The 14,776-nt window shown below is 35.3% G+C and overlaps 1 protein-coding gene across 1 annotated transcript in view; it reads left to right on the plus strand.

Annotated features, from left to right (window-relative positions):
* The first annotated feature begins 5,245 nt into the window (after positions 1-5,245).
* The window catches only part of LOC148942299 (pickpocket protein 28-like), a 332,270-nt gene continuing 322,739 nt past the window's right edge, over positions 5,246-14,776 (plus strand). The window contains exon 1 of the mRNA XM_089103282.1: positions 5,246-5,373. Coding sequence (XP_088959408.1) covers positions 5,246-5,373 — 128 coding nt within the window. The remainder of the gene's footprint in view (positions 5,374-14,776) is intronic.

Here is a 14,776-nt window from a genome sequence, read left to right on the forward strand (position 1 = left end):
ATCATGAGAATGTAGCTGTGACAAGGTAAACCACGACAAGACAGTACTGAAATGTTCCAACTCTTGCATTTCAAGGAAGAAATCCAAAATGAACTTTGAAAAATCAAGAGAATGTAACTGTGACAAGGTAAAGCACAACAAAACACTACTGAAATATTCCAACTCTTGCATTTCAACGAAATAAATCCAAAATGAACTTTGAAAAATCAAAAGAATGTAACTGTGACAAGGTAAACCACGACAAAACACTACTTAAATATTCCAACTCTTGCATTTCAACGAAAGAAATTCAAAATGAACTTTGAAAAATTAAGAGAATGTAACTGTGACAAGGTAAAGTACAACAAGACACTAGTGAAATATTTCAACTCTTGCATTTCAACGAAAGAAATTCAAAATGAACTTTGAAAATCAACAGAATGTAACTGTGACAAAGTAAAGCACAACAAAGCACTACTGAAATATTCCAACTCTTGCATTTCACGAAAGATATTCAAAATGAACTTTTGAAAAATCAAGAGAATGTAACTGTGACAAGGTGAAGCACAACAAAACACTACGGAAATATTCCAATTCTTGCATTTCACGAAAGATATTCAAAATGAACAATTCCTATACGACCCATAGAATCCATTTTCGCTAGCAAGTCGGCCCACAGTACAGCAATTTGATATGCGTAGCCTACTGCCAGGAGCCAGTGGGGGAATCCTCGCTCGTAATTGCTAATCACCTTAACCCTTTTATCCATCGTCAAGTATATGCATTTCACGAAAGATATTCAAAATGAACAATTCTTATACGACCCATAGAATCCATTTTCGCTAGCAAGTCGGCCCACAGTACAGCAATTTGATATGAGTAGCCTACTGCCAGGAACCAGTGGGGGAATCCTCGCTCGTAATTGCTAATCACATTAACCTTTTTATCCATCGTCAATTTCATGCTCCAAAAATATTTTATTCAGAGATTTCATGTTAAAAAATTATCCAATCACTAATTACCTCTTTTTTGCAAATCACACAGAATTTGGCATCGTTCCATCTTGCCCCCTATCAATTCTGAGTTTCCGGCTAGAATTAGACAAAGCCCCCCGTCTTAATCATCAATCTTTTGTTTTCAGATACGACACGTTTTCAAGTTTGGTTCCTAAAAATGACCCTTTTCTGTAAATATAAACATATATGGTTTTAATCTTCGTGATAACATGAGCGTGCCGAAGCCTGTTCTCCAAAAGTTACCGTTTATTTTAACAAATATGATTATATTTAGATCTGAAAAAGTTTTTTTATCCCGGGAAAAATGGAATTTTTTGACCAGAATAAATTTTTATACAGAGCAGGGGGGGGTTGTTTTTTGTTTACAGAGAGGAAAAAAGCGTACTTTGCGTTTTCTCACGAGTCTACTACTGTATGGGCTTTTAGTGTTGGGGTTGGGGGAGGGGGGGCTAAGTCCCCCTGAAATTTGAATTTACTAGTAAAACGATTTTTTTGGGGAAATAAAGAATGAAAGTGTACTCATATTGAAAATAGAAATATCCATGACTACTTTATATCATACCAGTTTTTTTTAAGAATGTACAAGTGAACTCATGACGTACATTCATTGTGCAATTGACAACAAAAACAGAAAAAATCCTGTTTGACCACATTATACACTGCCAAATAACTAGTCTGGTAATCTGCCTTGTTGGCTCAAAAAAAAAAAAAACACTCTGGTTGAAAAACTTGGAGTCGAAACAAACTTGTGTGGGGAATCCCCGTTTTAGCCCAGAAACCCGTCTGGTGGGCCCAGAAACCTGCCTGCTTGGCCAAGAAAACTGTATGGTAGGTTTTGTATAATTCGATATGCATTTGACAACAATAGCAATAATCTGCCATGGAAAGGTGCCATCGAACGTAAAGGCCCGGAAACTTAGAGTTGACCCAGAAACCTGTCTGATTGGCCCAGAAACCTGTCTGGTTGGCCCAGAAACCTGTCTGTTTGGCCAAGTAAGCTGTCTGGTAGGTTTTGTATAATTCCTTATTCAATTGACAACAATAGCAATAATTAGTCTGGTAATCTGCCATGGAAAGGTGCCATGGGAATTGCTATACCCGTGAGCAAATAACATGGGAATTGCTATACAGGGTGCAGAAATGGAATGTACCACTCTACTTAAACATATTGAATCTCCTGTTTCAGAGATGGGAATGCCATATGAGGCATGCTCGTTTCTAAAAGGTACTGCTAAAATCTATTAAACAAACCGATAACATAGACATATATTTTAGGCAAAACAGACCGTTTCCCTACATTGCAGGGCTTGTCAAGCGAATTGTGGTATAAAACTAACGTTCCAATCAAAGGAATGCCGAAAAGTTAAAAGTTAAATGTTTTAAGGTTACAATAAATCAATACAGATATTGAATCCCCTGTTTCAGAGGTGGGAATGCCATATGAGGCATGTTCGTTTCTAAAAGCTACTGCTAATCCTATAAAATAAACCGATAACATAGACATTTATTTTAGGCAAAACAGACCGTGTCTCTTCATTGCAGGGCTTGTCAAGCGAATTGTGGTATAAAACTAGCATTCCAGTCAAAGGAATGCTAAAAAGTTAAAAGTTAAAGGTTCTAGAATTACAATAAATCAATACATATATTGAATCTTCTGTTCCAGAGGTGAGAATGCCATATGAGGCAAATTTGTTTCTAAAAGCTACTGCTAATCCTATAAAATAAACCGATAACATAGACATTTATTTTAAGAAAAAAAAAAGACTGTGTCTCTGCAGTACAGGGGTTTTCAAGCGATTTGTGGTATAAAACTAGCATTATAGCCAAAGGAATGCCGAAAAGTTAAATGTTAAATGTCATAGAATTCCGATAAATCCGTAGAGGTATTGAATCTCCTGTTTCAGAGGCGGCAATGCCGTATGAGGTGCCTTCGTTTCTCAAATGTATCATCGATTTGAAACTGGGAGAATAAAGCCTTTTCCAGCCTTTACTTTTGTCGTGTTTTGTTTAACTTCCTTTTTCTATGTTTTTAATATCGTTTGTCAATTTGTTTGAAACGATAAACCCTTTTATTTACAATGTCTGTTTTTTTTAAGATGTATTGTCTAGCACAAGTAAGCCGTGCGTTTTCCTTTAATAATATCTTGAGAGCAAATGTCTCCTGGAGCGTGTCAAATCTAACACATCATTCTAGTGTTACATCACTAACACATCATTCTAGTGTTGCCGAAAATGCGGAATCTTAGGTGTCACGCATTAGGTTAATTTTAGAATATTGATAGTAGGACAAAATAGTGGAAGTGGTTTCTTGTATGACTTGCTTAGGGCACGAATCCATTGGAAGAAAATTGACCTTTTAAGTCCCAGTGGGGTCAAGAACTAAGGAAAAAGAACGAAAGAAAAAAAAATACTGCATGTTTCGGGCGATAAAATAAAATGTCAAAAAAAATAATTATTACATGACAGTATTGAATAATCATTACGTAAGGTTTGAGCTGTTGTTAAGTTATAGGCGGGGACTCCCCAGTGGGTTCCTGTTTTAGGGTTACATAAAATTACGTCAAGTATAATACACCTGGCTGTTCGAAACGGGCTAAGTCTTGTGACATCAATGGAGCCCAGAGGGGTGTGCCATGGAGTCTTGCCAAGTGTGTTCCCTTTAATAGAACAGCTGGGTGAACTATACAGGGGTGAGGGATTAGGAGGTCCATTTAGAATTTTTCTATTATTACTACTTGTGTATTATCCCGACCACATTCCAAGTAAATGAAACATCCAGGACTCTTCTCACGGGGTGGGAATCTTGCCAGCTAGAAACAGGTGAGAGAGGTTAGGAGCTCCCCATGTTATCACTACTTTTCTATTATCCCGACCACATTCAAAGTAATTACATTGTGTCATGGCACATGGAAATCTTGCCAGGGGTGTTGTGAGGTTAGAGGGTTCCCTTGGGAATCTTGTTAGCAAGAAAACAGGGCATGTGTTTAAAATCCTATGGAATAGGGAGGGCATGCGTTTAAAATCCAATAATATTTTTCCTATGGCTGTCGTGACGTCAGAAGGCTGTCCTAGAAATCCTGCCTAGGAACAGGGCTCTCACGGGAATCTTGCCAGGGCTGTCAAAGAAAGTTTGACAGGGGTGTCTTGACGTCAGAGGGCTCTCACAGGAAAAGGGATAGGGCTGTCACGGGAGTCTTGCCAGGGGTGGGAATCTTGCCAGGGCTGCCATAGAAGTTTTGATAGGGACGTTGTGACGTCAGAGGGCTGTCATAGGAAAAGAGATAGGGCTCTCACGGGAATCTTGCCAGGGATGGGAATCTTGCCAGGGCTGTCATAGAAATTTTGATAGGGGTTTTCTGACGTCACAGGGCTGTCATAGGAAAAGGGATAGGGCTGTCATAGAAACTCAATGTTAATTTCCCTCTGTTAATTTCCCTATGGGTCTGCTTGAAAGCCGTGAGGAGATACTACTTACTTCAATCCCACAGATCCCATCCCTAAAAGCTTTCAAGTCCTTATATAGTGCTCCATCTTCTTTATTCTCATATACAGAAGAAAAATATGGTCCCTTCGTCAACAAAACTTCTAAAGTAATTCTTTTTTTTTTTATCAAAAAGGCATGGAATTGTCTTTGTACAGTAGCCCACTTTTTATGGTTCCCTGGAAGCCCCACTTCAAGGCAAAATTCCTCTTCCAATTCTTACTTGAATTTGGCATAAGTTGTAAGCGAAAGATAACCTAAAGATAATTTTGCGTAAAAAAGGAAACCCTGAACACAATAACTACCTGTAAATTTACAAATAACACGTGTTTTATTTTAGTCTGAATGCTTTATTTCTTTCAAAATAATATGAGAAACTCTTTTTCTGTTGAGTAAAGGGTTTAATAGAATATTAAATAATTGCCATTTTTTTCTATTTCAATGTTGTATTATTGCTTCTTTGTTCGTGAGTTTTAAGGCTTCGTAAAGAGGGTAAAAATAAGTCATCATTATATCAAATATAATTGATTCTGAGCAAAATACCAGCTGTCAAATTAATTAGGAGCTAGGGAAACGTTTTTGCTACATTTCAATTAGTCCACACGAAGCCACAAATTGGAAGGGGAGGGGAGTTATTTCTTATATATGTCTGCTTTGATGGTTAAGAAAAATAGTACATTCTCTCTAAGTAGAAACCGAATCAAAATAAGGAATTTTTTTTTTAAACGGAGTTACATTGCGAAAAGTGAAAAAGTGAAAGCTAACTGAAATGACTGGACCAGCAACTAAAAAAAAGAAGATAAAACAAAGAAAGTCGAATTTTAAAACTTTTCTGGAAGAATCTTCAGTTCATGGTCTTAAACACATAGTGAATAGAAAAGAATGCTTTCTTCATAGGTAAGTGAAGCAATTTAGACTATGTATGCTTATATTTATATTACTATTGTTACTTGTACATACACATTTCAATCCCCATCTACAAGATAATAGATGGAGTAGGAAAAAAGAATATGAAGAAGTAAAAAATACGAATCAAACAGTTCGTGGTAACGAACTATAGGTAAGAAGCGACCCGGTTCAATAGTAAACGAAACTCTTAAAGGGGGATTTTGATACCAATAGATACGTCAAAAGATTCAGATTTTAATGCTGATTTCAAATATATAAGTTTCATCAAGTTTAGTTCTACCCATAAAAAGTTACGCGCCTGAGAAAATTTGGCTGATTTTCGAAAAAAGGGGGAAAGACCCCCTAAAAGCTATAGAACCTTAATGGAAATCACACCATCAGATATGAATTATCAGAGAACCCTATTGTAGAGGTTTCAAGCTCCTATCTACAAAAATGTGGAATTTTGTATTTTTTGCCAGAAGAAAGATCAAGGATGCGTGTTTATTTGTTTTTTTTCCCAGGGGTGATCTTATCGACCCAGTGGGCCTAGAACATCATGAGAGGGCTTATTCAAATGGAAATTAAAAGTTCTAGTGCCCTTTTTAAGTGACCAAAAAATGAAGAGTAACTAGGCCCCCTCCCACGCTCATTTTCCCCCAGAGTCATCCGATCAAAATTTCGAGATAGCCATTTGTTTATCAGGGTCGAAAACACAACAAATATGTCTTTTAGGGTGACGTAATCCCCGAAAGTCCCCAGGGGTAGGGCTGAAAGTTATGAACTTTACCCAATGTTTACATATAAAATTGGTTATTGGGAAGTATACAGACGTTTTCAAGTTTTTTTTCTGGTAGTGGGGGGGGGGGGTCGGGGTTATGTGGGAGGATCTGTTAATGAAGGAAGTTTTCATGGGGGAAGGGACATTGCTATGAAGGGGACGCTTGAGGTCCCAACGTCATTTAAACAAACAATCAGAAATTAAATAAAAAAATAAACGAGTTTTTAAACTGAAAGTAAGGAGCAACATCAAAGATTAAAACAAACATAAATTATTAAGTATATGATTGGGTTCACCCCCTAGTCAATACCTCACTCTTTAAGCCAAAGAATTTTTACTACTTTCATAAGAGCTATTCATTCTAATTAACGGCCTTTGTGATTAAGGGGTTGTTTTTAAAGAATTGGAACAAAATTTTAACTTTAGCGTAAAGAGCGAGGTATAGACTAGGAGGCGAACCCCCTAATATACATATTTAAAATATATGGAAATTGAAGGTCGTTACGTAAGTTAATTCGTAAGTTACGCATATTTATTACTAATAAAAACGTTCGTAAATAAAATAACTTTATTTTTACTACTTTCATAAGAGCTATTCATTCTAATTAACGGCCTTTGTGATTAAGGGGTCGTTTTTAAAGAATTGGAACAAAATTTTAACTTTAGCGTAAAGAGCGAGGTATAGACTAGGAGGCGAACCCCCTAATATACATATTTAAAATATATGGAAATTGAAGGTCGTTACGTAAGTTAATTCGTAAGTTACGCATATTTATTACTAATAAAAACGTTCGTAAATAAAATTAAACAACTTTCGAGAAATCCATTTAACCAAATAAAAGTAAAATTAATATGCACATTTTTTTAGTTATTCATGTACGGTGAGCCAAAATAAAAACCTCCATTAATTCAAAAAAAACGTTCAAAAATTCAATAAAAAAAACAAGTTTATTTAACTGAAAGTAAGGAGCAACATTAAAGCTTAAAACGAACAGAAATTACTCCGTATATCAATGGGGCTGTCCCCTCTTCAATGCCTCGCTCTTTACGCTCATGTTAGGCTCTTTCTCACAACTCTATTTTTTAAAACAATAAAAAACTTTTTCAGTTTTCAGTTAAGTGCCAATTACACAGTAAGATTTAGACTTTTATAGTTAGAGAGGCGGGCTGTAACCAGACTATAGTTTGTAGAGATTTTAACTTGCATATTCAATTTAAGTTTTACTTGATCGAAGATTTATTTATTCATTTATATTAGTACATGTTGTATGTTTGTTTGCTATGATTCTGTACTTAATTTCGGTTCATTTTGAGTTTCATTTATTCTTTAATAGTAAAAGATTTTTGTTCGTTTTAAACTTGATTTGCATATTCCCATTAAGTTTTACTCATTTTCAGATTTATTTTATTGATTTATAAAAAAACCATATCATATGCTTGTTTGCTATTATTGTTTATTTAGTTTCTGTTCATTTTGTGTTTCATTTATTCTTTAATAATAATTTCTGGTCGTTCTGAGTTTGAACTATTATAGGTTTTTATTTCTGCTGATCATACGTTGAATATGGCCTTTAATTTTCTACAAAAACTTCTTTTTCTGAATTATTTTTCTTCTGTATATTAATTTCTGTTTTTCTTTTTATTGACAAAGTTTTAAGTTTTTCAAAATTTGAAAATCAATTTTTTTTCAAAACATAAAATTTTCGTCAACGCATCAAAGTCAGTATCAAAGTAACAATATCAAAGCAACAAAGTATCAAAGAAAAAAAAGTGTCAAAGTACCAGAGCAAAGAAAGTATTAAAGAAACAATAAGCAACTTGCATAACTTACAGCCCTTGCCCCATAAATAAGTAAAATCTAAGTATCAAAGCAAACAAAGCATCAAAGTAACAATAAACAACTTGCATAACTGACAGTCCTTGCTCTTAGGGCTGAGGGAGGGAGTACACCCCAAAAGCTTATTTGTTTGACCTTTGGGCTATTTTGAACGAAAATGACCAAATTTGTAACCAAATCCTTTTGGTAAAAACGGGAATGGGGGACTGGCGGCCCTTTGATCACTCTGACTCTTAAAAAAAGAACTAGAAGTTTCGATTTCCAATATAATGAGCCCCTTCGAAAGTTCAAATGACCACCCCTTTCACAAAACCTAATATGTTAATAATGGGCAACTTGCATAAGTTACAGCTGTTGCCCCGGGGGCTAAGTATGATTTTTCAGCCCCCTAAGTTATGGTTATTTTAATTTGGACCATTTGGAACAAAATGGCTATTTTAAGATTTCCATCAGATGTATTTAAGAAAAAAGGCGCGAGGGTGGATCTGGCTACCCTCCGATCACCTTTGATTCTTACAAAGGGTAAAAAGTTTAGATTTCTTATCCAATGAGCCTCTTTTTCACAATTTTGATCAGACGCATTTGGGAAAAAGGGTGTGAGGGTGGGGGCTGGTGACGGTCCGATCACTTTTGACTTTTAAACAGGGAGCTAGAGGTTCCAGTTTGCAATTGAATTACAGCCCTTGCCCTGGAGGCTATGGGTGGTTTTGTCAACCCTGGAGGCATAATTTCATGACTGTCAGACTGTTTTAAACATAATGACCATCTCAAAATTTTGATTGCATATATTTAGGGAAAGGACACCGTGGGGGAATATAGTTGCCTTCTAATCATTTTCGACTATTAAAAAATGCACTAGAACTTACGATTTCCAATCGAATGAGCCCCCTCCGCAGTTCATACGACAGCCTCTTCAATATGACAAGCCTCTGGGGGAAAACAAAACAAAGTTAAAGCTGTTAAAGATTTATTTATTTATATATATTTGCACCTGTTATCTTTATATTTGCTTTAATTGTTAATTTTAATTTCTCTTCTTCTTGGGTTTTGCATATTCTTTAATTGTAATTTATGGTCATTTTGAGATTGCACTGTAATGGGAATTAATTTCTGCTGTTTTGCTCCTGAGGTATAGCTTACAACCCTCGTCCCTGGGCTCTAGAGGGTTGCGCCAACCCAGAAGGCATTGTTTATTGACTATTTTGAATAAAATGGCTATCTAAAAATTGCGGTCGGATGCGGGCTGCCCTTCGATTATTTTTAACTCTTAAAAACGAACTAGAAGTTTCAATTTTGAATCAAATAAGTCTCATCCAAAGTTTATATGACCACCCCTTCAATTAAAACCTGATATGACTCTGAGGCATAACTTACAACCCCTGTCCCCGGGCTCTGGGTATTGTGTCAACCCCCAAGGCATTATTGTATGTTTTTTGGACTATTTTGGACATAACGGCTGTCTCAAAAGTTCTATCAGGTGTATTTTGGGAAAAGAGGGGATTGGGGGAGTTAGTTGCCCTCTTACCACTTTTGACTCTTTAAAAGGGAAATAGAACTTAAAATTTCCAATCAAATGAGCCTCCTCCAAAGTGACACAGTCACCTTTTCAATAAAAGCCTTATAAGCCCCGGGGCATAACTAACAACCCTTAAACCAGCCTCTGGGGGTTTGCTAACACCAGAGGTATTGTTACATTATCGTTGGAGTTTGGACTATTATGTAAACAATGAGTAAGTCGAAATTTTGATCTGATGCATTAGGGAAAAAGAAGGTTTGGGGGGGGGGCTATCTTTCTCCGATCACTTTTTACTCTTATAATGGGGAACTAAAACGTTCAATTTCCAATCAAATGAGTTCCTTTCAAAGTTTATACGACAACCCTTCCATAAAAACCCTATATTTCCCCGAGCCACAACCATAGGGCCACAACTTACAACACTTTCCCCCGTATCCTAGGAGTTCGTGTGGACACCAAAATTTTTGTTATCAGTTTTTTAGGACTCTTTTTAGCAAAATGACTTTCTCAAATTTTTGATCAGATGCATTTGGGGAAAAGAGGACGTGGGGATATATTTGCCATTTGATCACTGTTGAGTCTTAAAAAAGGAACTAGAACTTTCAATTTCCAATCAAATGAGTCGCCTCCGAAATTTATACGATCAACCCTTACATAAGAACCTTATATGCCCAAGGGCATAACTTGCAACCCTAGTACCCGTACCTTAGGGGTTGTGTCAATGCCATAGGCATTGCTTTAAGATTCAAGGACTATTTTGAACAAAATGACTGTCTCAAAATTACGATCGAATACGTTTGGAGAAAATGAGGGGGGGGGGGAGCAATTTGCCCTCCGATCACTTTTGAGTCTTTAAAAGAGAATTCGGACTTTCAATTTCCAATCAAATGAGCCCATTCCAAAGTCATATGTCCCCATGCCATAATTTACAACACTTACCACCTTGCTCTGGGGGGGGGGGATGTTGACCCTGAATTTTTTGTTATCTTATCTTAGGACTATTTGAACAAAACGACCTTCTCAAAATTCTTATCGAAGCCATTTGTGAATAGAGGGTGTGAGAGGCAGGAGTCTAGGTACCCTCCCATCACTTTTGACTCTTTGAAAGGAAACTGGATGTTTGAATTTCCAATCAAATGAGCCCCATTTTAAGTCTTTATAACCACCCCTTTCACAAAACTTCAGATGCTCCTGGGGCATAACTTACAACACTTGCCTCTATCTCTGCGGTGCTATTTCGACCCTGCAGTTTTGTTAGCTGATTTTTGAACTGTTTTGAACAAAATGGCTATCTCAAAAGTTTGATCTAATTAATTTTGACAAAAGAAGGCCTGGCAGGGCTAGTTGCCCTCTGATTATTTCTAACTCTTAAAAAGGGCACTAAAACTTCTGATTTCAAATTGAATGGACCCCTTCCAAAGTTTATACCGCCTTCCATATGAAGTGTGTTGGGAAAAAACCCATTGAAATCTTATGGCTTTTTACTATAGGCAACTCTAAAACGTTGCCTCTGATAAAGAACCTTTAATTTTAGCAAAGAGAAAGCTGCATAAGTGTCAGCCTTGGCCGGGGGCTCTTGAGGTTTTGTCAACTTCTGATTTATAGTTATCTGACTTTTGGACCAATTTGAAAAAAATGGCTATCTAAAATTTTTGCTTGGACGTATTTGGTTATAAAAGGGCGGAAGGGGAGGAGGGTTGATTACCCACCGATACGTTTAGTCTCCTAGAAACGAAACTCAACTTTGAATTTCCAATCAGATGAGCTTCCTCCACATTTAATAAAACACCTCTTCCATATAAACCTTAAACGTTAACAATATATAACTATGTGAATTTATAGCCCTTTCCCCAGGAAATGGAGGGTTGGCAACCACTTAGGCATAGTTGTTTTGCCTTTTTATTATTTTGAACAAAATAACTATCAAAATTTTGACCGCGTCCATTTGAGGCAATAAGGTCTAAGGGAGGAGGTCTGATTACCCTATGATCACTTTTGACTGTTAACAGGGAAAGAAAACGCTGAATTTCCAATCAAACGAGCCTTTTGCAAAGTTTATACGATCATCGTTTCCATAAAAAAAAAAAACATATATGCCTCAGGTCAAAACTTACAACCCTTAAACTTGACTCCGGGGGTCACTTCAACCCTGGAGGTATTGTTTTATGATCTTCCGACTATTTAAAACCAAACTGCGATCCGAAATTTTGATGGGATACACTCGGGGAAAAGGGGGTGCGGGAAGGACTATTTCTGTACGGTCACTTTTGAATCTTAAATGGCAAACTAGAACTTTCTATTCCCCACCCCCCCCCCCACCCCTGAATATACCCCTAGGGCATAACTTACAACCCTTGCCCAGAGGCTCTTGGGCGAGTGTCAGCCCCAGACTCTTATAATGAAAAGTTTTATAAAGATAATCGAAGGCCATTTTAAACTTAAGATCAAAGGGAAAAGAAATATACAATAACAAAAACTCAATGCGATTAGAAATTACTATTACAGAATACATGAAACCTTAAACAAACAGAAACTAAATTAACAATCATAACGAAAACATACAACAGGTACTTATATAAATGAATAAATAAATTTACAACTAGTAGAGCTTAAAGTGAACATGCAAATCAAGCTTAAAACGAACAAGAATATTTTGCTATTCAAGTATTACTGAAACCCAAAACGAACAGAAATTAAACTAACAATCATAGAAACATACAATAAGTACTAATATAAATGAGTAAATAAATTTTAAAACCAGTGAAATTTAAATCGAATATGCAAGTCAAGCTTAAAACAAACATATATCACTACGGACAAGAGTTTGGATTTTGCCTCCTTCTCTCACTGTAATAGTTTAAAACCAGCTACGTAACTGGCGCTTTACTGAAAACTATTTGTGTCTTGAATAGTATTGGAAAGTACACATAAAATCAAATTGAATATTTAATACATAATGCTATCAACTGTTGAAAGATCAAGTTCAAGATTTTATTTTATCGTAATTTTATTTTCATTTTCAATGCTGAAATAACTGGAAAGTTAAATATTTGAAATAAAATTTGTTTTCATTGAAGCACCAAAAACGCAGTAAACTTTAGATTTTTACAGTTAGCGAAGGGGGCAGTATCCGAGTTCTTGTTTGCAGTGAAGGTATATTTGTCTTGAACAGTCTAGGAAAGGACTAGAAAAATTAAACTGAATATTTGATGTATAAAGATATTAATTGTTTATCTTTATTTTCAATGTTGAAATAACCACAAACGAAAAATATTTGTAATATAACTCGTTTTCAGTACATCACAAATGACACAGTAAGTTTTAGACTTTAATAGTTAGGAACGAGGGAAAACCCAAAACCTTTTTGTAATGATTTTTGCTCTTTTCAAGTTTCATTTGCATATTTAGTTTAAGTTTCACTTATTTTAAGATTTCTTTATTCATTTATATTAGTACCTATTATATGTTTGTTTTTCTATAATTAATTAAAAAAAACCTTCAGAAAAAGAATTTTTCTAAAGAAAAGTAAAGGCAAAATTAAACATAAGATCAGAAGAATTAGAACTAAACTAATACGACCAGAAACTGCTATTAAAGAATCAATGAAACCCAAAACGAACAGAAATTAAATGTACAATTACAGCAAAAAAACATACAACAGGTACTAGTATAAATGAATAAATAAATAAATCTTAAAACAAGTAAAGCTTAAGTTGAACATGCAAATCATGCTTAAAAAGAACTAAAATATTTTGCTATTGAAGTATGAATGAAAACAATTTTGAACAGAAATTAAATAAACAATCATAGCAAAGAAACATGCAATAGGTACTAATATAAATGAATAAATAAATTTTAAAACGAGTGAAAATTAAATAGAATATGCAAATCAAGCTGATCAAAAATCTCTACAAACAAGAGTTTGGGTTCACCTGCTTATATCACTGTAAGAGTCTAAAATCTAATGCTTCATGGCGTTTTACTGAAAACTATATGTGTCTTGAACAGTCTTGGTTTCTAAAAATTAAATCAAACTGAATGTTTGATATGTAAAGCTATTAATTGTTGAAAGATGAGTTTAAGATTTTATTTCGCTGAAATTTTATTTTTATTTTCAATGGTGTAATAACTGAAAAAAAAATATTTGTAATATAACTCGTTTTCAACGAAGCACCAATGATGTAGTAGGCTTTAGAATTTTAAGGTTAGCTATATGGGTCTTGAACAGTCTTGGAAAGAACTAATAAAATTAAACTGAATATTTAATATATAATGTTGTTACTTGTTTAAAGATAATCAATTCCAGATTTTAACTTACTGTAATTTTTATGTTTATTTATAATGCTGTAATAAGTTGAAAAGAAAATATTTGTAAAATAATTCGTTTTCAGTAAAGCGCCAACGACGCAGTTGGTTTAAGACTTTTACAGAGGGAGAAGGGGGCAAAAGTCAAACTCTTGTTTGATGAGATTTTGTTCGTTTCAAGCTTATTTGCATATTCAGTTAAAGTTTCACTCATTTTAAGATTTATTTACTCATTTATAAACACACCTATTGTATGTTTATTTGCTATGAGTAGTGTGTGCATAAGGCTTTTAACGGGGCCCATAGGGAAATTAACACAGGGAAATTAATAGGGATTTTCTGGAAGTAAGATAACTGAAGCTCCTAACCCATTGCACCTGTTTCTATGTGAGATTTTCGCCCTGTTACATCAAGCGACACACCCTCGCACCTGTACAATGCGGTCAGCTGTTTCTACTGGAGCCCTGTTTCTAGGCAAAATTCCTGCCTTGTTACTAGGCAAAATTCCCCATGTCTAGACGTGTTCCCAGGTGGTACGAGCCACATTTTGTTTTTGAGAGTCAGTTTCTTTCTAAAAGTGGGACAGTCAACATCAAAATGGATGCTTATACACTATTGAATATTAAAAGTGTTGATGAAATGGGACCTAGAGCGTCTAAGGTGGTGGTGAAAATTACATGGGGTTCACGGCTAACCTTAGAATGGGACAAGATGTATAATGTATACGTTATAAAATTAAGCAAAATAAAGTCGGAAGCACATTTGTGCTTTGCCACTAAGTTGAATATAGTGCATATACAGAGACTTCAAGATGAATGAAATGCGCTGATGAAATATATTGAAGAGAACAATTTATAGAAAACAGTTAGTCTGTATTTCGTGGTGAGTGTTAAAATGGACAGATTTGAGAATCAGAAAATCTTACGCAATCTAGTAAAATTGAAAAAAATGGTTAGTTTTAGATGATGACTCT

The sequence above is a fragment of the Artemia sp. Qi Xiang Cuo genome, chromosome 17, assembly GCF_049724085.1.
Source record: "Artemia sp. Qi Xiang Cuo chromosome 17, ASM4972408v1, whole genome shotgun sequence".
Classification (NCBI taxonomy): Eukaryota; Metazoa; Arthropoda; class Branchiopoda; order Anostraca; family Artemiidae; genus Artemia; species Artemia sp. Qi Xiang Cuo.